We start from the raw sequence: 26,577 nt of genomic DNA, 5'->3' as shown, positions 1-26,577 counted from the left end.
CTAAAGGCTTAGCTGCAGTATCCTCCATTCTCCAAGGCTCCAAGACAACTTCTATTCTTGCATTTCACTCTGTTAGTAACTTAGTATAAACAGGAACTACTATTCCACATGAATCTCCATCGATAATCAGTAACAGCATGAGTAAAGTTTCTTCTCTTTAAAAAAAAAAAACAAAAACAAAACAATAGAAGTGTTAAAGGACTTCAGATCATGCATACTTGTTCAATTACTTCAGACCACTTCTATATATTTTTTAAGTCAAATCCTCACTTTTGCATGTAGAGTTCACAAGTCTTCCTCTGAAACCAAACCTTTTAATGAAATTACACAGGAAGAGGAAAAACTAAAAAAATAGCTCAACAATAAATATGTACATTAATTAAGTTACTAACCATCATTGGTAGCTTTCACCAATGGAAACCGTCTCGAAGTTCAGGAAAAAACGTCAAAACACACAAAATTCATTAAGGAAAAACGTCAAACACACAAATTCATTAAAAAGCTCTCTGAGCTTGCCGCTTGGTGAAATGTTGTGCTTATAACACTCTTTCCACCATGAAGGTTGCATTGTAGAGGTAAGACACTTGCGAACTTTGAGAATATGGCGAATCAACATTTCTTCAAGCTCTTCTTCCCGGCTTCCACAGCCATTGGTACTCAATCTCTTCTCCCTTTCCTTTTTATCTTTCTCTGTCTCTTTGAGAAGCCTAGTTTAACAAGATGGTTTCTGATATTTTGTATTTGCATGTTGCTTCAGAAAAATTCCTGCAGCCTTCTTCTCCAAGCATATATAAGAAGAAGAAATGAGCATGATGGAAAATATAGCGAAGCTGAGATCAGACACGTCGGAGATAACCTGGATAGTGAAGATAGAAGATTGCCTGAGACTCACTGAATGGTTGGAAAGAGTTCGCTCTCTCGCACATGACCTACGAGTTGGTGACATTGTCATTTTCAGACAAGAGAAAGACATGGCGTTCCACGTTACAAATCTCCTTGGACCTAGTTGCTGTGAGATACAATATGGATCTTGTTTGCCAAGAAACAAGCTTGGTGAGTTTTCTTCTATATAAGTGTGACTTGAGACTGAAATTAAAGACATGACCGAAGTTTTATAATTGTCTTTTGCAGTGGAGGTTCAAAGCAAGAAGCAAGTAAGAAGAGATACAAAAGGAGAAGCAGAGTCCTGTACACTACTAGATTCCATCTTGTTATGTAGCTAATGTCACGCCTTCAAGCCTGCGATATGACATGCATGTATATATCATCTACTCCTAATTTGAACCAAAATCTCTCATTCTGATTTTGATCAAACCATTTTCTATTGTAATGAAATTTACACAGTATATCCAAAGAGTTTGCAAGGGCTAATGTTTAGAGACAAGATGTGGAGAGATTGTTCTGATGAATGAAAAGGGCACATTCATGGACCTTGGCTTTGAAACGGAAGAATTCATGTGGAACTATGTATTTAACACGAGGTTGGAGACGCTTCTGTAGGATCAATGGACTTAAAGCTGGAAGTTTCTTCACTTTTAAACTGATCCAAAGAGGAGAAACTCTGGTTCTACGTAAGTCTCCCTCCTCTACGGAGTCTGAAGATAGCTCAGAAGATGATGAAGAGAGCAACCAAGATGAGAAAAGCTTCAAGAAGGCTAGATCTACATGGAAACCATCATCTTCACCAATCAAAAACCTATTCCTGACCTTAACTCTTCAAACCTTGGGACGTCAAAAGATCTAGACTGGTCAGTTTCAACGACATGCAACTTGTCTGATTACATTCTATCTTGAGTCTTTTAATCCTTTTTATTTTGGAATCTTTGTTTCAGTATCTTCCTTACGCTTCACCAGGAGGCATGGCATCAATGAGGAAACTAAAATGACTATGTGGACAAAAACGGTGTCAAGTGGTCCACGGATCCGAGGTCTGAGAAGCCAAGTGCAAGAATAAGATTGGTTGGGGTTGGAAAGAGTTCTTCAAAGCTAACTGTGTGAAGATAGGTGAATCGATCATGTTTAAGGCTTATTTGGGAAGGAGACACTAGTTTGTATCCTTAAGTTCTACTCTAAGGTGAAGCAATAGACCAGATGAAACTGTGTCTGAGTGTAATGTTTAAGCTTTCTGTAAGTTGCCAAGACGAATTAAAATGAATTAAGTCAGGCCAGCTTGGTTATCTATCATTGGACGATCATCAGAACCAAATCTAATTCTGGACTACCGTAAAAAGAAAAGAAATAAGCTGATCTCTTAAAATCTCCCTAGCACAAACCAAGGAACATCTCTCTTATAACACCGATTAGAGCATCCTCATATTTAGGGCTGGGCGTTCGGGTACCCATTCGGGTTTCGGTTCAGTCATTCGGGTTTCGGGTTTTCGGGGTCAAAGATTTCAGCCCATTCGGATATTTCTAAATTTTGGTTCAGGTTCGGTTCAGATCTTTGCGGGTTCGGTTCGGGTTCGGATAACCCATTTGAAAATGTTTTTAAATTTTCAAAATTCATTATATACTTTAAATTTCAATAATCTAAAGAAAAATAATATATTTACATATAAATTATCATAACATATATGTCAAAAAATACCTTAATTTAAATATTAAATTGGTTTTCTTTTGAATATTTGGATAAGAATCAATAGATATTTAACTATTTTTAGTGTTTTCAGTATACTTTAGCTATTTTAAACATTTACTTTTTGACTATTTGCATATATTTTTTCGAGTATTTGGAAAATTTAAAGGTATCTTATATATTTTAAATATTTTTTATATACATTATTATTAAAATATGTATATATTTAAGTATATAAATTTATTTCGGATACATTCGGGTACCCAAAATACTTCGGTTCGGATCGGATTCGGTTTCGGTTTTTAAATACAAAAATTTTGACCCGTTCGGATATTTATCAATTTCGGTTACGGGTTCGGTGCTACTTTTTCGGATCGGGTTTCGGTTCGATTTTCAAGGGTTCAGATTTTTTTCCCAGGCCCTACTCATATTAGATTCTCAACCAAGTATATTTGGGTCACACGTCTCCAAACCTCAGGCCTAAATTTACAAGGTAAAGAAGCTTCTATGAGGCCCAAAAATAAATAGCAAAACAGATGGATCAAATATGTTTACCAAGTATAACAAGATAAAAGATTTATATTTCATAAGAGTCAAGACCAAAAGCGATGAGGCAATTGCTACCAAGCCCCTAAATGTGAAAGGCAAAATCTCTTATGGGCTCTGTCAATCGCTTATGCCCCTCTAGAGTTAATGAAGAGTGACAAAAACCCTTCGTGGGCGAAATAAAAAAAAAAATTGGAAAATCGAAATTGGTTTATTTGTTTGGGGTGGGTTTGGTTTGAAACTCGGGTTTGGTCGGATAGCTCTCGGTTTCGGTATGGAAATCGAATTGCAATTGCCTCAATTGATTGGATTGAAATAAATAATAAATTATATGAAAAAAAAAACCTCGAAATAATCGAGCCTCTCCTCTCCCCCAGCTCAGCTCAGCTGCTGCTCGACCCTCACGTCCCCGCCTCATTGGAATCAAAGCTCTTCCCGAACCTCGCCGACGCAGCCGGACGAAAACATTTCCACCGGCAAGGCTTCCTTCCGACTAGAGTAGTAGGCCAGAATGCAGGTTCTCTTCTCTCTCTCCCTCGATTTGCATTGAGCATTGGATGATTAATTTGAGATTTGGTATGTGGAGCAATTGTCTCATGTGAAACAATGCAAGCATATGGTTGAATGTATGGGATTGAGATGAATCACATATTGAGCTTATAGTACCCGAAACCTCTGAATTTCAATTGATTTGTAGAATTAGATAAAACTAGTATAACTGATTAAACTAAGTAGAACAAAGAGCAACTGGTCTAACTATAACTTTATTTTGTTGTTTTTGCAGGATGCTATGTCCAAACACATGTGCTTACATTTCAAATTCAGAGATCGCATCTCTTGTATAACCATGAAGACAACAGTGGAGGCTATAACTTTGGCAATGATGAGAAAGGTTGTATAAAAAGCTGAGTTTGGATGAAAGGAATGTAAAACTGGCGTTGAGGTACAAGCCGATGGTGTTTGGATGTGAAGTATCAGAAGAGTGCAGAATTTGTGATGATGATGAGTTGTTCGGTTACCTTCTTTCCATTGATAAAGACAACCGTAGAAGTCTTTTGTTAGTGGAGGAGACGAGTAACTCGGATCACCACTTAGATAAGCTGTCCAGAGTGGGCGGAAGTTCGTTTGGTATGAATCACGAAGTGTTGCAGGGAAATGATGATAAAGAAGTCGGACCAAACGCCATAACTCTGTACGTTGAAAAGGGGCAAGAAAATCTACAGGCAGAGAATGGTGATGATACAACACATGATGATTTTATGGATACAGACGACACTGCAGCTGAGACGGAGACTGCAGCTGAGACGGAGACTGCAGCTGAGATGGATAGCAGTGGTAATATAGAAACCGTTATGAGAGTTACGTATATTGAGCAGCCACCTTTACTGAAATGTAGTCAAGTTATAGAGGAATGGGGAGACGGTTTGGGTCTGTTCAAGCTGCAGGAATTTCCAAACAAGAGATCACTTCAAGAGGTGGTGGATAGAGCTGCATTTGGTGAAAGCTTTCTTTATGTTATCAAAAAATCTGATCGTAAACGGTTGGTGTTAAAATGTTGTTATGAAAGCTGTAAATGGGGATTGCGAGCTGCGAGGATTGGAGTTACGGATATTTTTTCTGTTAGGAGGTACGTGGGTGTGCATACATGCTCTCGGACTAGTCAAAGTAATAGCTGCAACATCAAGAGGAAAGGCTCTGCAGAATTAGTTGCAACTTTTTTTGAATGAGGAATATCCTGGAAAACTGAGGACTTCTCTCCCGAGAGATATCATGGATTTAATCAAGTTAAAACTGGGTGTATCAGTATCTTACTCTACAGCCTTGAGAGGGAAAAATCTAGCTATGCGTGAGTTGCGTGGTAATTCAGAAGACAGCTACAAGATGTTGTATAGCTACTTGCACATGCTAGAGCAGGTTAATTCCGGAACAACAACAAAGGTGGAGTTGGATGAGGCAGGAAAGTTCAAGTACCTTTTCATAGCTTTAGGAGCTTGCATTGAAGGGTTTAAGGTCATGAGGAAAGTGATTCTTGTGGATGCAACGTTTTTGAAGAACGAATATGGTGGTGTACTAGTATTTGCTAAAGCTCAAGATCCTAATCGTCACCATTATCCCCTCGCGTTTGGGGTACTCGACGGTGAGAATAATGCTAGTTGGACTTGGTTTTTTGAGATGCTGAAAACTGTTATACCAGACTCGTCTGAAATAGTATTTATGAGCGATAGGAATCAGAGCCTCATCACCGCTGTAGCAAATGTGTATCCACAATCTCACCATGGCCATTGTATATGGCATCTAGCTCAGAATGTGAGAAATCATGCTTGTAACACCATCAAAGCCGTAGTGGCATGGAGATTTATGGAGTTGGCTAGGTATTACACATTGCATGAGTTCGAGTCTGCTTATGCATCTTTTAAGGTGAGATATCCTTCAGCCTTCAAGTATTTGGAGGAGAACACTAAGAGAGAAACATGGGCTAGGGTGTATTTTCCAGGTTGTAGATACAACTTGGACACTAGCAACAGTGTGGAGTCGATGAATAGCGCGTTTAGGGATGCAAGGAGGTATGCCTTGATACCACTGTTGGATACAATAATCAAAAAGATTTCTGACTGGTTTAATGAACATCGGAAGGACGCCGTGTCTGGATCGATTGATACCAAACTGGTTCCTCTGGTTGAGATCCATTTGCACAACTTATGGGGCAAAGCTGAGAAAACGCCAGTGCGTGAGCTGAATAGTTATGATCTTGAGTACGAGGTAACCGACACTGACGATGGGAAGGTTTATTTGGTGAACTTGATAGCGAAGACATGTAGCTGTAAGGTATATGATTATGAAAAGTATCCTTGTCTTCACGGACTTGCTGCTTACTTATATTTCCTTGAGGTTCCTGCTGCTCATGGTCGTCGACGTGAGGTCAACATAGAGTATCATCAGTTGAGCTCACAGTATTACTGGACAGAACTTTGGGCAATGGCTTATTACATGACCATTTATTTTGTGCCGGATAAGTCTGAATGGAATGTACCAGATCACATCAAACTGCTCCAGATCATACCTCCAAAAAAGCTAACGAGGAAGGGAAGGAAAAAGGTTAATAGGAATCCATCAGTTGGAGAACGGCGTAAAAGGACACAAAATGTAAGGCGACCGAGGACAAATTTCGGGTTTAGTTGGCTGTTGTTTGGAATGCGTACTAATAATCCAAGTGAACCAAACAATCCAAGTGAACCGAACTAAAGCTTTTGGTATGTTGCTTTTGATATGTTGTTGCTTTTGGTATGTTGAACTTGGTATGTTGCTTTTTGTATTTTGAACTTGGTATGTTGCTTTTTGTATTTTGAACTTGGTATGTTGCTTTTACTTTATGTTTCTCTGTTTTGAAACTTTCAGCTATTTATTGGAAAACCACGGAAAACTAGTAAAACTAGGTGTTACTAAGTTAGTAGATAACTGATATTAACTTGACATAATCCCCTCTAATCCATCACACGTAATTGTTAATGAACAAGCACGATCACTTGACTAATTCATCAACATCACATTCATCGACAAGACTGGTGCAAAATAACAAATATTAACTAGCATGATTCATCGACATCACATTTTCTCTTATGCATTATATAGTCTTTCCAAGATCACTTTCTTAATAAAGAGGACCTTATAAAGTAGTAATCTATAATTCTGGTCATTTTAACAATATTATTGCACTTATCAGTTATGGTTACATGGTAATGAGTAAAAATGACAAGTAAAACTTTATTCACAAATTTAAATTATACGTAAAACTTACAAATGTATAAATCACGAAAAATAGAACTATGAAGACATTTGGTAACACTTGAAACTTCAGTAAAACTATGAGCAAATATGTTTGGGGGGAAAATATTTTTTTTACTCGCGCCAAAACGAAAATTTCAATTATTTCGGTCAAAGATAGATTCCCTCTGCTATTTTCCTTCCTTTTCCTTTCTCGTGACTCTCTCTCTTGTCTCGTCAACTGTGCTCTGTCTACTTTTCCCAACCACTCTCTCTCTCTACTCTCTCCTCTCACCTCTCCAAAATCCATTATCTTTCCTCTCATCTCTCCAAAATCCATTATCTTTCCTCTCATCTCTCCAAAATCCATTATCTTTCTCTCTCACGATTTGACAATGACTCATCCTTACGAAGAGGCGAAGGAGATGAAGAAGCTGAAGAAACACTACGACATGTTAGGCTACATTTGCGATGCCCAATATGGAATTCCTACCCGTTGCCCATGTGGTGGTGAAATCAAGACAGATGTGTCTCCAAATCCGAAGTATCGCCACGATTTCGATACCTTGCCTGGAAGTAGGTACTTCACCTGCAAGAATTATGAGGTAATCTTCTTCTTTGTAGAAACTGTGTTAATCATACTGGGTGAAACTGTGTTATACTCTGGTAGAAACTGTGTTTAGTCATACTCCGTGAAACTGAGATTTACTTTGGGTGAAACTGTGTTTAGTCATACTCGGTGAAACTGAGGTTTACTCTGGGTGAAACTGTGTTTAGTCATACTCGGTGAAACTGAGGTTTACTCTGGGTGAAACTGTGCAGGATGATGGGATGCACTTTCGTCAGCCATGGACTTTTGGTCTTGAGGATGAAGTGAGGCAACTAAGGATGGAGGTCAATAATATGGCTGAAGAGATTGCTAAGCTTAAGAGGCTTATTACCTCCACCTCCCCTCCATGAGACGATGCTCTCAACTCTAAGTACTCAATTTATGGATTTGCTAAAAAACTTTGTATTTCCCTATCTATTTCCAATAATTTCGGTTAATACAAGTCTTTGTTTGTTAAGACTTGTATAAGTGTCTCTGTCAAAACTTATGTTATATTCGAAGCTAGTCTTGAATCTTATCTAATGTTAGAACCCTTATCTCATGTCTTGAATCTCATCTCATGTTATCTCATGTTAATTTTAAAAAAGTTTGTATTCTGTCCAATCATTTTAAGCTAATACCTACAATTTGTAGCTCTCACTTTAACTCTCATGGTCAACACATAACAAAATTAAAGGAGCAAAATAGTCATAACAAGATAGTCATAACATAGTTAAAGTTCTAAATCCACAAAGACAAACTAGATAAACATCCAAAGATCTAAATCCACAACAAACTAGATAAACATAGCTTCACTTCTTGCCTTTACCCACAGACCTCTTGCGTTTCTGGCTTTTACCTTTCCCTTGTGCTTCTGCTTCATCTACCTCTGCTTCTTTGCCTTGTGCTTCCTTGACAAACTCCTCAATAGGGGCCAATCTCCCATCCAACTGGTCCAGTCTCCCATCCAACTGGTCCACCTTCTTGTCAACTGTCTTCAACAGTTTCATTGTCTTTTTCACCAACGTCACCAACGTCATAACATCTCCCACTTGAACCGACTGCTCACCTATCTGTACTCCATCCCCTGCTGCATCTTCAATCGGTTCTGGCTGTTTTGAACGCCCATTTACATCTTCGTCGAACATGTCTTTAAAAAATATCTTTTCACCTGCATCCAGACACTTCTCCCAACTGTCCACAGCTATATCGGATTGATCAACGTCGTCTTCATCTTCCAAAATCTCATCCAACAGTCTTTCTTCTTGTGGAGTTCTGGTGGGGATGATGCTGTCAATAACCTGCCACAAACATAATTATTTTCAAAACTTATTCCATAGTTCGGTTTCTAGTACTACCTTAGTTCTACCACAGTTTCACAGGAATACTTTAGTTCACAGGAAGACTTACAGTTGTGTTACCCAGTTCCTTGTTTATCACAGCAAGTGACACCCCTGTGGATCCATTTCTTTTGAATGAGCTCTTGCACATCCTCGGACAGTTGGGAGAAGCTCCATCAACAGGCTCTCTGAACGCAACTCCTAGCTTGGGAATTGCTTCGAATGCAAGAAGCTGTTACACATAAAAAAAAATGCATCAGTTCACAACAATAACCACTAACTGGTTTAATGGGATTTTGCATACCTCTAATGGAACACAAAATCCTGGAAGCGGCCATAATGTTTTCTCTTTCACCACTCCTCCAAAATGCTTCATTGTGTGAGATATCTCTTTCAGCATGTAATCATATGACAATCTCCCCCACGGAAAGGACTTGCAGTAGTCAAGATCGTCCACTGCTCTCTGGAACACCTCCAAAACATCATTAGCCTTGTGTCCAGCCTTGGTTTGCGCACAAACAACCGAAGCTAAGAAGAATAGAACCGCCATCTTCAGTCTGTCTTTGTGGGGTCCCATGTTCACCAGCTTCTTCTTAACATCCTCTAACCTTCTAGATTCTCCTTCCTTGAAATGACGATCAACAAACCTCGTCCCACCAAGCTGTTTGTAGCCGAGAGGATAGTTGTGACAGAATAGGCCAGATATCAAACCATGCTCCCTCAGCCCGTAACGGATAGCAACCCCATTCACTATAAACCACCTCTCTCTGCCTCTCGCTACCAGCAGTACGCAACAACAACATCCACATCCCCTGTACCCTATGGTTATTCTCCGTCTTCATGTGGAAAATGTGTTTGAATTGGGGATGCTCCGTGAACGAGCTCCACTCCGCGTTAGACAGCTTGGGTCTCAGATCTTTTAGCGTCTTAATCGCGCTAGCTATCATACACCTTGTGCCAAGCTTTATTTTCTTGCTGTACTCGCTGGGCTTGAAGAACATGCTCGTCGGTTTGACTATATCGAGTCCCACATTTCCATTCAAACCCTGCAAGTTATACCAAAGTTTTATATCCAAGTTATACTAAAATTTTCCTACAAGTTATATCCAAGTTCCCCTACAGTTATATCCAAACAGTTGTATCCAAGTTCCCCTACAGTTATATCCAAACAGTTATATCCAAGTTCCCCTACCTAAGGAGACTCCTACCTAAGTGATAATTTCTTACCTCGGGTTCTGGTGGATTCTCATTTTGGTTCTCTGGTGGATTCTCATTCTCGTTCTCTGGTGGATTCTCATTCTCATCCTCGTTTGCTTCTCTAGAGGCTTCTCTATCTCCATCTGCTAACTCTTCTTCTCCTTCTCCATTTTCTTCTTCAGAACCTCCATTATCATCATCCATTTCATCTTCACAAGCTTCATTTTCAGAAGCTTCATTTTCAAAAGCTTCTTTTTCAGAAGCTTCATTTTCAGAAGCTTCATCTTCGGAACCTCCATTCTCATCATCCTTTCCTTCTGCAGCTCCATCTCCATCTCCATTCTCTTCTTCAGAACCTTCTCCGTCTTCATTTCCTTCTTCAGAACCTTCAATCTCATCATCTCTAGAATGAGTTCCAATCGCCGGAGTTGCTGGAGGAGCTGGAGGAGATGGGCCACCAACAACTGTCGTCGGAGCAGTCGGCTCAGTCGGCTTCGTTCCTCCCGCCGTAGTCTCCCTCGAGTCCTCACTCGTCTTCTCCGCAGTCTCCGCCATCTCCGTCGTCTTCTCGATGTTATCGGAGGCCTCCGCCGCCGTCGTCTGACTCGTCTCCTTCTCCTTCGCAAACTTCACTCTCCGAGTCTCTTCCTTCGTTGGATTATCCTTCCTCTTACCTCCTCTCGTTTCAACCACCATCGCACTCGATTTCCTCTGAATTCTTCTCTCTCTCCGTTCGTTCTCACCGTTGATTTTGGGTACGTAGAGGAATTGGAGGCCGAAAGAGTGAGGAGTCGAAATTCGCAAAACTCGAGTGAGTACAAATTCGAATTAGGGTTTGAGTGGAGTGAAAGGGGGAAAAATGGAGAGAAGAGAGTTAAATTGAGGTTTAATTAAATTGAGTTATTGAAAACCGACAGATTTGGTTTGGTTTTCCAGGGATTGGTTCGGTTTCGAGGACTGGGTTTGGTTTCGAGGGATTGGTTTGGTTTCGAGGGATGGGTTAGATGGTTAGACGATTCGGTTCAATTCAATTGACCATAAATCCGGGTCGGGTTCGGGCGGATGGGTTATACCCTGGTAACACTTGTAAATACTTCAACTATCCCACGGTTTTTATGTCATTTCTACCATTTCCTATTTTTTAAATAAATGTTTATCTTTATGTTTATATGAGTGTCTATCAGAGATTGCCTTTTGACATTTAGGGGCTCTACCGGAGATGCCTCACCAAAAGCCCATTAGGAAAAATGAATTAAGCTTTCCCAACACGCTTGAGCCTTGAGGTTGAGGAGAAGCTAGAAAACGGAGACGACGATTTCTCTTCTCCATCTTCTCTGTGATTTTAGGTTTCAAAGCTTCTATCTAGTCAAGGGTCTAACCTAAGTAAGGACTATGCATATTTCCCTTTATAGTGTTACCGAGGATGGCGAATAGACATTTCTTTCAGCCTCTTCTTCCTGGCTTCCACACTCACTTGGTACTCTTTCTCTCTGTCCCGCCATTTTCTATTCATGTCTCTGATAATCACATTAAGTAGAATGTCTCTGTTTTGGTATTTTCTTTAGACAATTCCTGTAGCTTTCTTCTCCAAGCATATAGAAGGAAGAAATGGTCATAACAATACGGCGAAGCTGAGATCAGACGCCTCGGAGATGACCTGGAAAGTGAAGATAGAAGATGATGGCCGGAGACTCACTGAAGGTTGGAAAGAGTTCGCTCACGCACACGATCTTCGAGTCGGCGACATTGTCATTTTCAGACAAGAGAAAGACATGGCTTTCCACGTTACACTGTTCGGACCCAGTTGCTGTGAGATACAATACGGATCGTGCATAGACCAAGATAACAACCTCGGTCAGTTCTCGTGTTCCGTCTCTTTCTAACGCTGTGTGTCTGAGACATACATTTTTAACAACAGATGTGTTCAAAGTAACAAAAATTAACTCTTTACATGTGAGATTAATCTTTTCAGAGAAGATTCCAAAGAAGAAGAACCCAAACAGAGAAGAAGCAGAGTCATCAGAAGCTAATGAAATAGAGTCTCTTTCCACAGAACCGGAAAGCAACGAAGAGAGCAACCATATAAGCTCACAGGAACGTATAGAAAGAAAAGATAAAAAGGGTGGAACGATACGGAAAGCTTCATCTTCAACAACCCAAAGCAGATTTGTGACCTTGACTATCAAACCTTCGGACTTCAAAAACTCTAGGCTGGTCAGTTTTATCAAATCTAAGACATTTGTCTTCTTACAGTCTCTCTCTCGATACTGAATCTTTTGTTTGAATCTTTGTCACAGTATCTTCAGAAGATAGGTGAACCGATCATGTTCAAGCTGATTTGGGATGGAAACACTAGTTGTCTTCTTAAGTTGTGCTCCATGGTGAAAAGCTAGCTGACCAAATAAAATTGTATATGAGTTTAATGTTTTGTCTTGTTTAAAAGTGCCAAAGACATGAATCAATGTTTGGCCTTATTGGTAAGGTTCAGTTGCGCTATTGTAGTATATTATCTTTAACTACATGTTCCCCGTTGGGAACTTTGGGCATTAGGGTGTGAAATCTGTGAATGTGATGTAACCAACTCTAGTCTGAAGATGCTCTTATTTTAAGGATTCTCAACATTGTAGACCTGAAGGTGGCATCAACATTTCTATGTCTCTCCCATCTTCTATATCTGTCTATATTTATCTTAAGAAACTAATTGAGAGATGGTTTTTCTTTTGTATTTGCAGTGGCATATATTGTAAATTAAATGATAGACAAATGTTATTTCTAATTATTATCTCAAAAATATTATATTAATATTTGATTAGTTGATGATGATATGGCGGATCAAATTAAAATTTGAATTGACATTTTAGAGTATGTAAATAAAAACTATTTTTATTTTATCAAACTAGAATATATCAATCTAATTTAAATATTTTAAAAAACCTGAATTCACAATTTTATGTTTTACTTAATTTTAGTTGTTCAAAAAAATGTTTTACTGAATTCACAATTTTATGTTTTACTTAATTCACAATTTAAATATTTTAAAAACCTGAATTCACAATATTTTAAAAAACTTTAGTTGTTCAAAAAAATGTTTTACTTAATTTTATTTTTATTTTATAAAGATATTTATTTATTAAATTATCTAACTATATATATTATATGGTTTGATAATTTATTTATCTTTATAGAATATACTATTATGAATTAATTAGTTAGGAAATGGTTTGAATATTTTACTTTTAATGAATATATGAAAGTTCAAATATTTTATTGGTATAATTTTAAAATGTCACCTAGCTCCATAAATTTTCATTTTGATATATTAGATCAAGGAGAGTATATTTAAATAGTAATTTGAATTGATTTGTATTAAAATGAAAAATTTACTATTATTTAAATATGATTTATAACGTTTTTAAATTTAGTGTTATTAAATTTGACATTTCATAAAATAATTTGAAATATACTGTTGTTAAACGATTTTAAACCGTAAATTTTAGTGTTTTAAGTGTTTTAGGTGTTTGAGAAAAAATTCGTAATTATAAAAGTAAGAATAGTTTTAGATAATATTTTATATTGATTTGATAAATCATATTAAATTTTCAAATTTGTCTTAAATTATATAAAAACTCAAGAATCAAATCACTTAAATTCGGGTTGAAATACACTCTCATGAATGAATTTTGATTTAATAAAAACGAAAAATAATAAATATAATAAAAGAAAAGAAAATAAATGTAAGTAAATGGCCCTCATGTCATTGTAGTTAATGACAAGATTTAAGAGGCCCAATCTTCTTTAACTGGTAAACAGAACAGAGTATAAAAGAAAAACAGAGGAGATTCTCTCTCTCGGCATCTCCGAATCGAATCCGAGAAGGAAGAAGAAGAAGAAGCCTTGGAGATCGATCGATGTTAAAAGAGGGTATTAGATGCACGAAGTTGGATTGACGTGGGATCTCAATTCCTTCACGCAGCTTGCCCTCACTCTCTTCTTCCTCTCCTTCGGTCTCCTCTTCTTCGTCAAACGCACGGCCGCTAAGTACTTCGAGGTCGGCGGCGGCGGCTCCGGCGGTTTCGACAGCGACCTCCGCCGAGATTCCATGGTTCCCGACGCCTCTGAGTGCTCCGTCTGTGGGAATCTCACCACCAAGAAGTGCTCTCGCTGCAAATCCGTTCGTTACTGGTATCAACCACCTCCTTCCTTCTTCCTAATTAGGGTTTTTTAGATTCACAATTGCTCCAAGTTAGAGTTTTTTCTTTGGATTTGATGCTGGTGGAGACAGAATTGGAAAGTGGTGGTCGTTGCTAATTGTCTTAACCAAAGTTAGATTCCATGACTTTTTTGCAATTACAGGGCGATCTTGGTTTGTTATTACAGAACAAGACTGTCTGAAAAGAAGCTGTCGTTGACCTTATAAAAGTCATCATACTACTTGTTTTACATTGTGCTTTCCAAAGTTATTACAGAACAGTCTTGCTTTCGAAAAAGTTTTGATATTTAGTTTTTTTTTCTTGGTCTGAAAGAAGCCGTCTTTGACCTTACATGAAGTCATCCTCTAGATTAGCAATGTTTTGTACAGAACAGTTTTGCTTTGTCTGAAAGTTTTAATATTTTGGGATGCTTAAGTGCATCTGTTTCTAAATTCGTTTCCTTTATTCTCTCTGTTTACTAGTTCTGCGGAGTGCCAAACGTCAGATTGGAACTCAGGGCATAAACTAAAATGCAAGGTGTCTAAGAGTACTACTGGTCCCAAAGCTTCTCTGTTTGGGAATGGCTCTGCGTCTAAAACTGCATTGTCTCCTAAGCTGAGCCAAATTAAGGCTATCATCAAGCCAGAAGACGTAATGTGTCTTCTTTTTGCTAATCTGATATTAGTACTCTTCTTCTGATTGTGACAAGTCTGATCGATTCTGTCTGCAGGTTCTTTTCCCATACGAAACTTTTGTTCAGTATTTTAACTGGGACAAACCTGGTTTGGCTCCTTGTGGGCTCACCAATTGCGGAAACAGGTTTTGCGTTCTTCTGGTTTCTAGTGTAGCTTTCAAACCAAATTGTTCTCTTTGTACGCTTCAGTCTGATCTTGTTAATCTTGTTTCAGTTGTTTCGCTAATGTGGTTCTACAATGCCTATCCTGGACACGCCCTCTTGTTGCGTACCTACTAGAGAGAGGCCACAAGCGAGAATGTGAGTTTCAATTCGAAGTGAATGTCAATGCTTCACAATTATGTTGCTTGAACTTTGCTTCTTCTGTGATTTGTTTTGACAGGTAGGCGCAATGATTGGTGCTTTCTCTGCGAGTTTGAAACTCATCTCGAAAGAGCAAACATTAGCCGGTTCCCTTTTTCACCAATGAACATTATTTCACGGTTACCTAACATTGGTGGAAACCTTGGGTATGGAAGACAGGAAGATGCTCATGAGTTGATGAGGTCAGCAACTGTTACTCGCTGGTGAAGTTTCTATCAATCTATCAGCTAATGCTTTTATAAACGTCATCTGGTTTCAGGTTTGTAATTGACATGATGCAATCTGTTTGCCTTGACGAATTTGGTGGAGAAAAGGTGGTGCCTCCTCGTGCTCAAGAAACAACCCTTATACAATACATATTTGGCGGTCTCCTTCAGTCACAGGTGATGTTTCCTAATCACAGTAGCAGAGGTTAAGTAATGCAACAATGATGGAAAGTGTGCCATTTAAACATACTCATGTTAGTTTTATGTATTGAATCAATCGCCTTACTAGGTGATAAATTTAAACCAGTTTAGCCTAGGGGTTGGATTGGATCTATCTTATCAATCTATTTTTAAGAGGCGATCGAATGGTGTCTCAAAAAAATAAAATTTGTGTGTTCATAACTGTAGTCTGTGTGTATTCATGATCTCAGTTACCTTTGTACTCTTTTCGTCCCAGCTGGTTGGTTTCATCGAAGATCTCAGATACTCGCTTTAGTTGTCTTATTTATCCAACATAACAGACTTTTTTAATGTGATCTTTGCAGGTCCAGTGTACTGTTTGCAGTAATGTTTCTGACCAATACGAAAATATGATGGATTTAACCGTTGAGATCCATGGGGATGCGGTATCATTAGAGGAATGTCTCGATCAGTTCACAGCTAAAGAATGGCTTCAGGGAGATAACCTTTACAAATGTGATAGGTACTCCTTCTGCAGACTTGGATTTTCTTAAGCAGAGACATTTTTGTGAATTGGACAATGTTTCTGAAAGTCTTAGTCTCTCTCTTTTTCAGATGTAATGACTACGTGAAGGCATGTAAGCGCCTTTCAATCCGTTCTGCTCCTAATATACTTACCATTGCCTTAAAAAGATTCCAGGTTTAATTAAGCTCCATTCTCCTCTCACATTCCCTCTTAGTTAGTGAACGTTGGTTGGTCTAATAAAAATCTAAAACTATGCACAGGGTGGGAGGTTTGGTAAACTGAACAAAAGAATAAGTTTTCCCGAGACATTTGATCTTGGCCCTTACATGAGCTGCTGTGGAGGAGAAGGATCAGATGTATACAAACTCTACGCTGTGATTGTCCATTTAGATATGTTGAATGCCTCGTTCTTCGGCCACTACATTTGCTACGTTAAGGACTTCCGAGGAGACTGGTATAGATTAGACGATTCTGACGTGGAAAAGGTTGAACTAGATGATGTCCTTTCTCAACGAGCATACATGCTCCTCTACACCAGGTAGAGCCTTAACTATTTTGTGGACAAGATTATGAGAATCAGCTTTAACAGGTTATGGTTTCTTGATGTTGGTTGGTGCAGGGTTCAGACCAGACCACCAAGTCTTAGACCCGAAGAAGTTGAAGAGGAGAAGAAAACAGATACGTTGAACACAGAATCTAATAGCCATGATGGGTCTGCTGAGAGTTCCGGGGTGGGAACAAGTGGCACTGGTGTGTCGTCCTCTCTGTGCAACGGCATCATCTCACATTCAGAAGACCATGAATGCAAAAAAGAATCGTCATCATCATTAACTGTCACCGAAAAGGAAAGGGAAGATGTTGCGGAAAGGGTAGATTCTGAATCAAACCCTTGTATTGACATGGAACATGATCATCAAGAAGAAGAAGAAGCAAATGGGAAAGAAGATCCGACGGTTGGAAATCCGGCTTGTTCGGACATTACTACTTCATCTCTGTCTGCTACTACAGAGTCCAATCACCGGGAGAAAGAAGATTCAGAAACTGAAATGATTGATAATGCTTAATGAATCCAAAAGGATGGTGAAGATCAACAAATGGAGCTTCTAACTTGGCAATAATGCTTCTGGCATATTTGTTTTAGACGCTGCCACTTCTGGTGCCTGAAGGAGATACTTAGTCATGTGTGAGACAGAAACACTTCAGGATGATGAAGTACGTAGTAAGTTATTGTTTTTGACTTTTATTTTTCTGTTAAAATAGATTTTACCATTGAACCCAAAATTCTTATAGCAAAGAACGGTTAACACAGTGATAACTTTTTTTTTTTTTTGATCAAAGACAGTGATAACTTTTTGTGCTTATTTTGGTTTGGAAAAAACAGAAATCAAACTCAATTTGACTGTTGGCCCGGTTTACTACGGTTCAAATAAAGTACACAGATGCGTTTGTCTTTGTTGTAACCGATATAACTGATGAACCACATTAAATTTTTATGTGGTTAAGTATTTTGTTTATTCATTTTCCGCATCCCTTCTAACAAGTCTGTTTGATCCAAATAAACAATTTTATACAAAAAAATTAATAAAAACAATATCGAATCTGAATATAAGAAAAAAAGTCAGATGTGTAGTCTGTATTTATACAAACTGCTACCCATTTTCGAAATTAACTTCAAGCAGCAAAGTTTTTGATTTTTAACAAACTGGTTTTCTAACTTAAAAAAAAAATTTGATTATATCAAAACGGGTTAATCTGCATCCACAGAGAAATCCGGTTCATCCGGTTTAGGAAGCATAGGTACCTCAACGTCCTTGAGCTTATGAGCCGTCTTCCTCGTGTTCTTAGCAAACCTCGAAGCAAGTATCGTTGCAGCAAAATGTGGTTTCCCAATAGAAGTACTATGATGACGCGACGGATTACTGCTCTGTCTCTCTCCTTGTTGGCTCATTTGGCTCATTATCTCCTCCGCAGCAACCGCAGCAGCTTCTTCCTCTTCGTAAGACGAGAACGACTCGGCCAAGCTAAGACTCTTAGCCACCATTCTCCTCTTGTACCGTCTCCACGCCACTTGCACGAAACAAGCAGCCCATGTTCTCCACTGGTGAGAGTAGTAACGGAACGTGTGCTGCAGCTTCTTGCTGTGCAAACGCCTGAACTGGTTGGCCACAAACTTGAGATCCTCTGCTTGTAACGCAAAGGCTTCGACCTCTTCCAAGGCTCGCACCGTTCTCGTGGATGAGGGTAAGTTTACTTTTGATTTTGGAAGCAGGGCCCATGCGAGAAGCTCTTCTCCGCAGAACTCTCCTGGTTTGAGTGTGATTGAGTTGAAGAAACCGGTTCTGCCTCCGTTGGTCGTCGAGCTATCGAGCTTTCCACGGATGATGAAGAGCATCTCGGTCACTGGATCGCCTTCACGTACAATGTAGTTCCCTTGTGTGCTTAGAGATGACACTAACCGTTCGCATATTGCGTCTAGTAACTGATCATCCATTTGCGCAAACAGCGGTACCTGAAAATTAGATGAGCTTCCAACTTAAAACCAATTGGCAATGAGTAGAATCCGACGCGGGACTTAAAAATTAGATGAGTTTCCAACTTAAAACCAATTGACGATGAGTAGAGTTCGGACGTGGGACTTTGTCCCTTATAGAATATACTTACACGACGAACAAGGTCGAGACAAAGATGTCGTTGGATGTCTCTTCGAAGATCTGCTGGTAAAGAATGAAGAATTGTTTCTTCGTCCACTCCTCGAGTAGCTAACCATTTATACTGAACGAAACGTCTCACTCGTTCTCTAAGATCCTGGGGAAGTTGACGATGTCCCATCCATTCTTCTGTGTCTCTTCTCTTCAGTCTCCACTCCTCAAGCCTCACCGTGATCGATTGCAAGTACGTCTAAGTACATTAACCAAAACAAAAGTCAACATCTTATTAACTGATAAAACAAGAAAGAATATTAACATTTTTAATTACCTGCATGTTTCCAATTAAAAGAGCAAACAAAACCAGACCAAAGATAGCCACGAGGATAGCAAACATGGTCTCAAGAATAGAAGTGCTTGTACTAAGATTCTGTCCGTAAGAACTTTTACAAGAAAGATACGTTAGAAGAAAAAAAATAAAAAGTAAACCGAATAAGCGAATAATAAGAGGAATGAATGTACCACCTTAGATTCTGCAGTCCAAACCATAAGCAATACAAATACTTCTCCAAGAAGGGCGAAGAGACCACGTTTTTGGTGAGAGCATTCGCGAAAATACCGAAAGTGAATTGGATATCATTCGAAGGATCACAATTGCTAAAGACAACTGTTATGTTCTGCCAGTTATTCCTATCCGGTCGGTGCAATGTACCACAGTCAAAATAATCTGTAACACATTGTAGAGGCTCAGATTCTTTATGACACTCCGCTTTCCAACATGTAGCTTGCCGTTCTATGGACAATAGATACCACGCCGCTCCTAGAATCTAGAGAACAAAAAATGTGAATGTGAATACAATGTTCAAAAAAAAAAGTGAATGCATATGTTGATTTTAGAACTTATTTTTATCTTGGTGCATCAATAAAGATCTCTCATATAGTATTTTAGGATTAGAAAATCACCTTTACTAGAAAACTTAGAAGGGGAAACGAATGTCGGATTTTTAGCAATTAAAATACGGATCTTAGATTTATAATTTAGTCATTCACAAAATCAATAAACAAACTCTAAAATGGTATTTTAGCTTTCTTATAGTTTTTTTGTGCACTTTCTATCTTAGATTTTAGTTTGTGGATTTTCTCAACAATATAAGATAAAACATAACAATGTGTTTTTACTTTGAAGGAAGCTCAATGTCTACTATATTACTAGCATATGACTAAATGTGAAGCTCTTGGTGAGTTGTTGCTTAGAGAGAGGACTTAGTGACTCACATGGCTAGCAAGCATATACTGAAGGAGATTGTAAGCAGCACCGGCCCATGCGGTGGTCGTGACGACTCCGGTCGCTTTGACAATCTCGGCACTCAAAGGGAAAATAAGATAGAGCCTAGGAATGTACTGAACAAGAACAATGAGGACAAGTGCATTTGTCGTATGATCCGAGTGTGAGCTTCTTATTGATGGCAAAATAAACCAACTAACAATCTGCAAATAATCAAAAGAATTAGATTATTATAACACATTTTCAAACTCTCTAATAGAAACAAGTCAAAAAAGATTTTTAAATAACCTGAGGAAGAGGCAAACAAGCGATGAGGTCAACGACGAAATCTGATCTCAAGTATCTTCTAGCAATCAACTTAGGATCTTTCACAAGCTCTCCACGACCAAACACTCTCGAAGTACGAGAGACGTAAGCGGTTCTGAACTTGATGACAATGTGCAAGACGTAGAAGAGATCCGCTAGCGTTCTGAAGAAAGTAATGACGATTCCGAGATTCAAATCCGTGGTCATACAAGAGGATCGTCCGGTGTTTTTGACCGAATACAGGAAGAAGAACAAAGGGTCTACGTAGAGAGCGACGAGACACCAGAAGAGGAAAACTCTGTTCCACTGGAGCACCACGTCACCGCCAGGATCTAGAATCTTGTCTCTCTCGATCTCGAAGTTCTCGGGGAAGACTTTGAATCTACCGAACCTAGGGATCTTGAAGATTCTCTTCTTTGAGGTTCCTAACTCTGGTTTTAGAAATGGGGTTGCTGATGATTTGTACATTGGCAATGGTAGACGCTTCTCTGTTACTTCTAGGGTTTGCTTCTCGTCTCCTCCATAGAATCTGTGTTCAGACCAAACAAACAACAACAAGAACTGGGAGGTTTAACAATGAGATAAAAAAACACTGATAATGAAAAGAAACAAAATCAATAATCAAAGACAAAGTAGAGAGGAAACTTGTAACAAAAGGAACAAAAAAGTAACCCTAAGAAGGAAAAAAAGAGATTAGAACTTTATTGGGATTGCAAAAGCAAGAGCTCAACTTTTGAGAACCCAAAAACCCAAATCTTTTTTATACTTTCTAAAAAGGTGTTTTTGATGAAAATCTAGAACCTGACAGTATTGTCTCTTTTGAACTCCATGTTTGTGAAGTTGAGAGCAGAAGCTTCTTCTTCTTCTTCTTCTTCTGCTTGTTTAGGCAATGAGAGACGAATCAGAGGATGAGATGTTGAGCTGACTTCTTCATGTACAGACAATGGCAGGGAGAGAGAAGGAGAACATTCAAGGGCTGTAACAGGTTTATTGAGTTTGACTTCACGTGAAAGAACAAAAAAAAAAGATGAAGAGGGAGAGAAAGAGAGAGAGAGAGAGAGAGAGAGAGAGAGAGAGAGAGAGAGATTAATTAAACAGCTCACGTTATGCTCTGCCTAGAAGATGTAGAACGAGTGAAAGACTACTACTACTTGTTGTTTTGATTAATTAAAATGTTTTTTAAGATAGAGAGAACGTGCGTTCCATTAACGCATATAAAGACGATCAATGACCAACAGTTTCTGCAGAAGACGGTTCTCTCTAATATAGCAACACTCCTTCTGTGTAGAAAGATTCATGAATCACCACTTTAAAGAATAACAGTAGAGAACAAAACCGTTTGTAAATTATATAATATCGGTAGAGAGATGATAGAGATCAATTCTTCTGAAGGTTTTCTGATGCCTTTAGATCTCTCAATAATCTTTTTTAGAATTTTCCTTTCTCAATAGTTTTAAATCATATTTACACCAAAGATTAATTAATACGATGACGCGGTTATAACATACTAAACAGATTTTATGTTATTTTATTAAATTGATTATTAAAGGAAGAATCGTTTGTGCTCTCACTATTTGTGATAGACTCAATGAATTTGGACCCTTATGGTCATTACAAAGTTATAACATATATGAGTAAGAGCCAAAGTTTACCAAAAAAGAAACATATATGAGTAATAATGGAATGAAATATTGTAAAGTAAATGTCATATATATGGGACGATGATACTGGTTTTTCATATCTCGACAACATGATTGAGAGTATCTCTAATAAGTAGCAGTTTGTGATTTCTTACCCAAATTCGTTTCTCATATATAAGCCGGCCATGTGAATAGACCGATTTATTTGCAAGAAAAGCATGAAAGAGGACAAAAAATATTTATTTATACATTTGGATTTCTGTTCTTTTTTCAATGATACCGAAGATTATTATCTTTAAATACAGGAGTGAAAAACAGAGTAAGTCGAGGATTAGGCATTCAAATATCATAGCTCAGGTAGTTCTATAAGTTTTGAGTATTTTGGTATTAAATGCATTAGGACAAATATTCACATCGTACGTTTGTTTCGGTTTCATCCCCATTTGGGTTGGTTCGAACGATTTGTTTGAAATCCGGTTTTTGTATGAGTACCAGTTAGATTTAATTCAAACTAAACGGTTGCTATATAAACATTTGATTAAAATTACTGTATTTGTAATTTTTGTAATCTGGAATAATAATCATAAGTATTGAACAATTAACTTCTGACTTTCAATTTTTTCTAATAATCAAAGGTCTAAGTATTCCATAATCTTAGAAGAATATTGAGATTTAGCAATAGTTCTATAAAACTCTAGTGTAAGTCTAATTAATGGTTTAACACAAAACTGAAAATTTATTAACATAAAACTATTTTATAACACTTCCTAATCTTTGTATTATTTTATAAGGCTATTTGTCAAAAGCTATCATACGTTGTTTTTCTTTTTTTGAACACAAGCAAAATCACACTTTCAAAGAATACATCTTGAACGTAACAACTACCTGCCAGTGTAACAAATGAAGCTTGAAACGGCTCAGAAACTCTCAAGTGCAAGAGTTTTGAAGAAGGTAGCATCAGAGCTGATGAAGCTTTCAAGCATACGAGGAAGTAAAAGCAGAAGCAGTAGAGATCCACAATGTGGTAAGCTATTATGAAGATGCCATTGCAGGGAAGAGCAGAGATACGCAATGAAGCAGTAGAAACCAAAAGAAACAAGAAGGAATCCACAACGTAGTTATGGAGATGCCACTGGGTGTCAAATGATTAACAAAGAAGCTTCAGGGCAAAGCAGAAAAGTTATGAGCAACGAAGCAGTAGTAGAGACCCCGAAGAAAAGTATGATCCCCAACGTTGTAAACTATTATGAAGAAGCCTCAGGGCAGACCAGAGAAACAGAAAGCAATGAAGCAGTAGAAACCAGAAGAAATAATGTAGGCCTCCACAACGTAGTAAACTATTATTAAGATGCCATTGCAGGTCCTTATTTAACAGAGAAGCCTTACAGCAGAGCAGCAGAAAGAAGCAACGAAGCAGTAGAGAGACCCAAAGAAAACACAAGGATCCACAATGTAGTAAACTATTATCAAGAAGCCATTGCAGCTCAGTCAATTAACGAAGCTTCAAGGCAGAGAAGGGAAGCAGAGATAATCAATGAAGCAGTAGAAATACGGACGAAACCTCGACATAATAAAACAAAACACTCAGAACTTCTGTTTTAAGAACTTAAGTAGGAATATTAAAATACGTTTACCTAACGGTAGACATAACCACGGCAGACAAAAGTAGCAAAGCATATCCAATCCACCCAACAGCTAAAAAATGATTCTTTAAGTGAAATACATATATTAGTTTTCCTTAAGCTGTCTTCTTGACGTCGCAAGCAAACAGTAGTTTTCCTCATCCATCCCTTAACACTCAGCTCCGGCTTCTGCGCACATCTTTCAGACCATTTCTGCGTAAACAAATACACAAACCTCTATTAGCAACATCGACTTCGTATATATCTTCATCACCAACACCTAACATCATATAGGTCTATCAAGGATCAATATCCATATGAAGCTATCTCTTGAGCCCAAGGGAGTTTACCCATTAGTATATGGCACCTCCTCACGTCCTCTGTAAGGTGGAGGTGACCTACTGTAGTTGCGTCCACGAGGAGAAGGACTGCGACGCCTCGGAGGAGGAGGAGATCTCGCGCGAGGGCTATAGCTCCTGAAACCAAAACAAGAGTAAGTTAATCAGTTCACTGAGCTAGACGCCTAGACAGGCTGATAAGTTACAAAACACGCAATTTAGAAACAAGAGAGGGACAATAACCTGCGCCTTTCTCCATAGGTAGGGCTCTTCCTGTATCTAGGAGGACTGCGACCACGAGGAGAAGGACTGCGACGCCTGCCAGATCCGCCACGAGAGCGGCATTCACGTGCAAAGTGACCAGGCTCGCCACACTCATAGCACTTCAAATCAGAACCACCACGGCCACGACCACCGTCACCTCCTCCACGTCCACCACGGCCTCCACCACCACCTCGGTTATGAGACTCCTCTACCCTCCATCCGTTCTTGCCTACCATAAACAGTATATCAAACTCTTATTAAAGCCAACATAATAACCCAACAGCGGAACCATATCAATTCATAAGAACACCCTCTTGCTACCATCTAAATCACGAATGGCGTCACGGGCGTCCCTTGAGTCTTCAAAATCAAGAAAGGCATAACCAGGTGGACGTCTTGCAACCCAAACACTGAACACAAAACACACAAAACAAATTAAAAATACAGACTTTATCAAAACCCTCCAAGAATGTTAGGTAATGAGATGAGAATGATACCTCTTGATGACTCCATAGACACGAAACTCATCTTCGAGCTCACGCTCAGTAACTCGCGGATCCAAATTACCAACGTACACACGCGACATCTGTTCAATCACCTCATCAAATTAAACCTACTTCAATTCAAATATCTCGATCCAGTTGAGATTCGAATGATTAGAGAGAGAGAGAGATCACCTCAAGTAATCAGCGGTGGTGGGAAGAGCGAGACGGCTTCTCCTTGGTCGTGTGAAAATTAGGGTTATCGAATTCGAGAATGGAGATGGAAGTCAACTTTAAAGTCCGCGTTCCTTAGTTTTGGGCTTTAAATGGGCCTCCACTGATTATAAGACAGCTAGGCCCGTTACACTTTTTGAACACTTGTGGGATTATTGGTAGATGAGTTCTTAAAATTTAAAAAGTTTAGATTCCATCAAAATTTTGAGATTCCATTGAGATTTTCAAAATTTTAAAATAGCTAAATAAAATCCATAAGAAAATATGAAGCTAGAAAAATATTAAATCAAAGTATATATATTTGTAGAATCTACATAACTAACTTTAAATTTTATCAATTTGTAAAACCATTAGATTCTACATAAATCAATCTTCCAGTAGCCCCCCTCCTTAGTACCACATATGTCAACATTTCATAATGCATGAACTATAATTATGGAAGAGCAATATTCGGTGGCACACATAAAGAGTATGACCGTTTTCTTCATGTGACGGCTGTAAGCTTTACATAGTTTTCACATGATCATCTCTACACGAGTTAGTCGGATTATAGTTTGATGGAATTTGAAAGAATTATAGTTTCCATTAAATTCCACTGTTTTTCAATTATGAATTTCATCAATTCTTTCAAATTCTTGTCTTATTGGATTAAAAATTCGTAATCAATTTTCCAATTGCTTTAAATTCCTGTTATTCAATGTTTGGTAGCTATTGTAGTAATGTTATTTTACAAAAATTTAATTAAAATGTATAGTAAAATATGAAGAACTAATTTCTTACTCTTATGAGGAGATATGTCATCATCGTGAATATAATTATCTCAGAAAGGAGATTACTCTAAGAGAAAGAATATAATTATTTTTCTTCATTAATATATTTTTCATTCTAAGATGAAATAGTTTTTTCTTAAAATTAAAATCTACGAATGCCAGTTACAAAAAAATCAAATTTATTTTGAAATTATTTTATTTTAGAGAATCATAAAATGTCATTTTACATTTTTGTTACACAAATAATGTCATTTAGAATTTTAGTGTAATTTATTGAAAATAATTAAGGACGAAATTCCTCACAGTTTGAATACCCAAGCGGCTAACTCGTAAATCAGAAAGTTCTCACTTCTAATTTCGCTTTCAATTTAGTTCACTTAACCATGAGGTGAAAATATGTTTAAAAAACATGAGGTGAAAACAAAAAGCCCGACGTGACAATCTATAAAATCCAGAGTTTAGTTTGGGATAACTCAATAATATCCGATCACCTCCAAAAGCAATAAATACAGTACTTTGTGTTTTCTATTTACAAAGGGATTGGGATATTAACTTTTTACTGGAACATTTTCATCCAGAAAATATCTCACTTATCCTTAAACTACGGTTAAGTAATACATGGTCTATGGGTGGTTACGCATGGAATTACACAAAATCAAGTGCTTATACGGCCAAATCAGGATATAACCGATTACAGGAAACTAAGGCTTGTGATGCTGGAACCCATATTACACAACCAAATATCACTGGTTTACAGAGCCATATGTGGAAAATTAGTGCCCTGGAAAGATGAAACACTTTATGTGGCAAGCTTTGACAGGAT

The 26,577-nt window shown here is 38.2% G+C and overlaps 6 protein-coding genes and 1 pseudogene across 6 annotated transcripts; 5 read left to right on the top strand and 2 right to left on the bottom strand.

Moving 5' to 3' along the window:
* The first annotated feature begins 601 nt into the window (after positions 1-601).
* LOC108855373 (putative B3 domain-containing protein REM15) lies at positions 602-12,621 on the top strand (annotated as a pseudogene).
* Positions 3,497-6,405, top strand: LOC130511556 (protein FAR1-RELATED SEQUENCE 4-like). The gene is made up of 2 exons (XM_057008706.1): positions 3,497-3,638; positions 3,906-6,405. Exon 2 carries the CDS (start codon positions 4,892-4,894, stop codon positions 6,362-6,364), a length of 1,473 nt encoding a protein of 490 aa, XP_056864686.1. The 5' UTR covers positions 3,497-3,638; positions 3,906-4,891; the 3' UTR covers positions 6,365-6,405.
* LOC130511559 (uncharacterized) lies at positions 6,794-8,029 on the top strand. The gene is made up of 2 exons (XM_057008710.1): positions 6,794-7,488; positions 7,706-8,029. The coding sequence occupies exons 1-2, from the start codon at positions 6,985-6,987 to the stop codon at positions 7,841-7,843; spliced, it is 642 nt and encodes a 213-aa protein (XP_056864690.1). The 5' UTR covers positions 6,794-6,984; the 3' UTR covers positions 7,844-8,029.
* LOC108855375 (B3 domain-containing protein REM14) lies at positions 11,287-12,293 on the top strand. Its single transcript, XM_018629184.2, has 3 exons — positions 11,287-11,486; positions 11,575-11,863; positions 11,982-12,293. The coding sequence occupies exons 1-3, from the start codon at positions 11,433-11,435 to the stop codon at positions 12,278-12,280; spliced, it is 642 nt and encodes a 213-aa protein (XP_018484686.2). The 5' UTR covers positions 11,287-11,432; the 3' UTR covers positions 12,281-12,293.
* A 1,188-nt stretch (positions 12,622-13,809) lies between the features above and the next one.
* Positions 13,810-17,569, top strand: LOC108848753 (ubiquitin carboxyl-terminal hydrolase 19). The gene is made up of 10 exons (XM_018622189.2): positions 13,810-14,191; positions 14,682-14,850; positions 14,930-15,018; positions 15,108-15,193; positions 15,276-15,438; positions 15,516-15,639; positions 16,008-16,165; positions 16,258-16,342; positions 16,429-16,706; positions 16,788-17,569. The coding sequence occupies exons 1-10, from the start codon at positions 13,938-13,940 to the stop codon at positions 17,230-17,232; spliced, it is 1,851 nt and encodes a 616-aa protein (XP_018477691.1). The 5' UTR covers positions 13,810-13,937; the 3' UTR covers positions 17,233-17,569.
* Positions 17,570-17,750: 181 nt separating this feature from the next.
* Positions 17,751-21,715, bottom strand: LOC108851987 (probable cyclic nucleotide-gated ion channel 14). Its single transcript, XM_057008705.1, has 7 exons — positions 21,206-21,715; positions 20,387-20,933; positions 20,089-20,301; positions 19,339-19,640; positions 19,145-19,256; positions 18,830-19,066; positions 17,751-18,677 (listed from the first exon to the last, which is right to left on the bottom strand). Exons 1-7 carry the CDS (start codon positions 21,232-21,234, stop codon positions 17,916-17,918), a joined length of 2,202 nt encoding a protein of 733 aa, XP_056864685.1. The 5' UTR covers positions 21,235-21,715; the 3' UTR covers positions 17,751-17,915.
* Positions 21,716-23,593: 1,878 nt separating this feature from the next.
* Positions 23,594-25,097, bottom strand: LOC108855639 (serine/arginine-rich splicing factor RSZ22A). The gene is made up of 6 exons (XM_018629506.2): positions 24,946-25,097; positions 24,766-24,854; positions 24,590-24,678; positions 24,248-24,497; positions 24,017-24,142; positions 23,594-23,879 (listed from the first exon to the last, which is right to left on the bottom strand). Exons 2-6 carry the CDS (start codon positions 24,852-24,854, stop codon positions 23,843-23,845), a joined length of 591 nt encoding a protein of 196 aa, XP_018485008.1. The 5' UTR covers positions 24,946-25,097; the 3' UTR covers positions 23,594-23,842.
* Between the last annotated feature and the right edge of the window lie 1,480 nt (positions 25,098-26,577).

This window comes from Raphanus sativus, chromosome 4 (genome assembly GCF_000801105.2).
Source record: "Raphanus sativus cultivar WK10039 chromosome 4, ASM80110v3, whole genome shotgun sequence".
NCBI classification, from domain to species: domain Eukaryota; kingdom Viridiplantae; phylum Streptophyta; class Magnoliopsida; order Brassicales; family Brassicaceae; genus Raphanus; species Raphanus sativus.
The sequence above is the reverse complement of the archived record's forward strand: the minus strand, read 5'-3'. Positions and strand labels throughout refer to the sequence as shown.

Bases quoted from the DNA above. Each gene is read 5' to 3' on its own strand.
- LOC130511556 (XM_057008706.1), top strand. From the start codon at position 4,892: ATGGATTTAATCAAGTTAAAACTGGGTGTATCAGTATCTTACTCTACA.
- LOC130511559 (XM_057008710.1), top strand. From the start codon at position 6,985: ATGAGCAAATATGTTTGGGGGGAAAATATTTTTTTTACTCGCGCCAAA. The intron at 7,489-7,705 runs GTAATCTTCTTC...GAAACTGTGCAG, and splicing joins TCACCTGCAAGAATTATGAG to GATGATGGGATGCACTTTCG.
- LOC108855375 (XM_018629184.2), top strand. From the start codon at position 11,433: ATGGCGAATAGACATTTCTTTCAGCCTCTTCTTCCTGGCTTCCACACT. The intron at 11,487-11,574 runs GTACTCTTTCTC...TATTTTCTTTAG, and splicing joins CTGGCTTCCACACTCACTTG to ACAATTCCTGTAGCTTTCTT. The intron at 11,864-11,981 runs GTCAGTTCTCGT...TAATCTTTTCAG, and splicing joins AGACCAAGATAACAACCTCG to AGAAGATTCCAAAGAAGAAG.
- LOC108848753 (XM_018622189.2), top strand. From the start codon at position 13,938: ATGCACGAAGTTGGATTGACGTGGGATCTCAATTCCTTCACGCAGCTT. The intron at 15,019-15,107 runs GTTTTGCGTTCT...ATCTTGTTTCAG, and splicing joins CTCACCAATTGCGGAAACAG to TTGTTTCGCTAATGTGGTTC. The intron at 15,439-15,515 runs GTCAGCAACTGT...ATCTGGTTTCAG, and splicing joins GATGCTCATGAGTTGATGAG to GTTTGTAATTGACATGATGC.
- LOC108851987 (XM_057008705.1), bottom strand. From the start codon at position 21,234: ATGGAGTTCAAAAGAGACAATACTGTCAG. The intron at 19,641-20,088 runs GTGAGTCACTAA...TTTGTTCTCTAG, and splicing joins AGTATATGCTTGCTAGCCAT to ATTCTAGGAGCGGCGTGGTA. The intron at 19,257-19,338 runs GTGGTACATTCA...TTCTTGTAAAAG, and splicing joins TTTGGACTGCAGAATCTAAG to TTCTTACGGACAGAATCTTA.
- LOC108855639 (XM_018629506.2), bottom strand. From the start codon at position 24,854: ATGTCGCGTGTGTACGTTGGTAATTTGGATCCGCGAGTTACTGAGCGT. The intron at 24,679-24,765 runs GTATCATTCTCA...TTTTGTGTTCAG, and splicing joins GTCTATGGAGTCATCAAGAG to TGTTTGGGTTGCAAGACGTC. The intron at 23,880-24,016 runs GTAAACTCCCTT...TTGTTTACGCAG, and splicing joins GAGGTGCCATATACTAATGG to AAATGGTCTGAAAGATGTGC.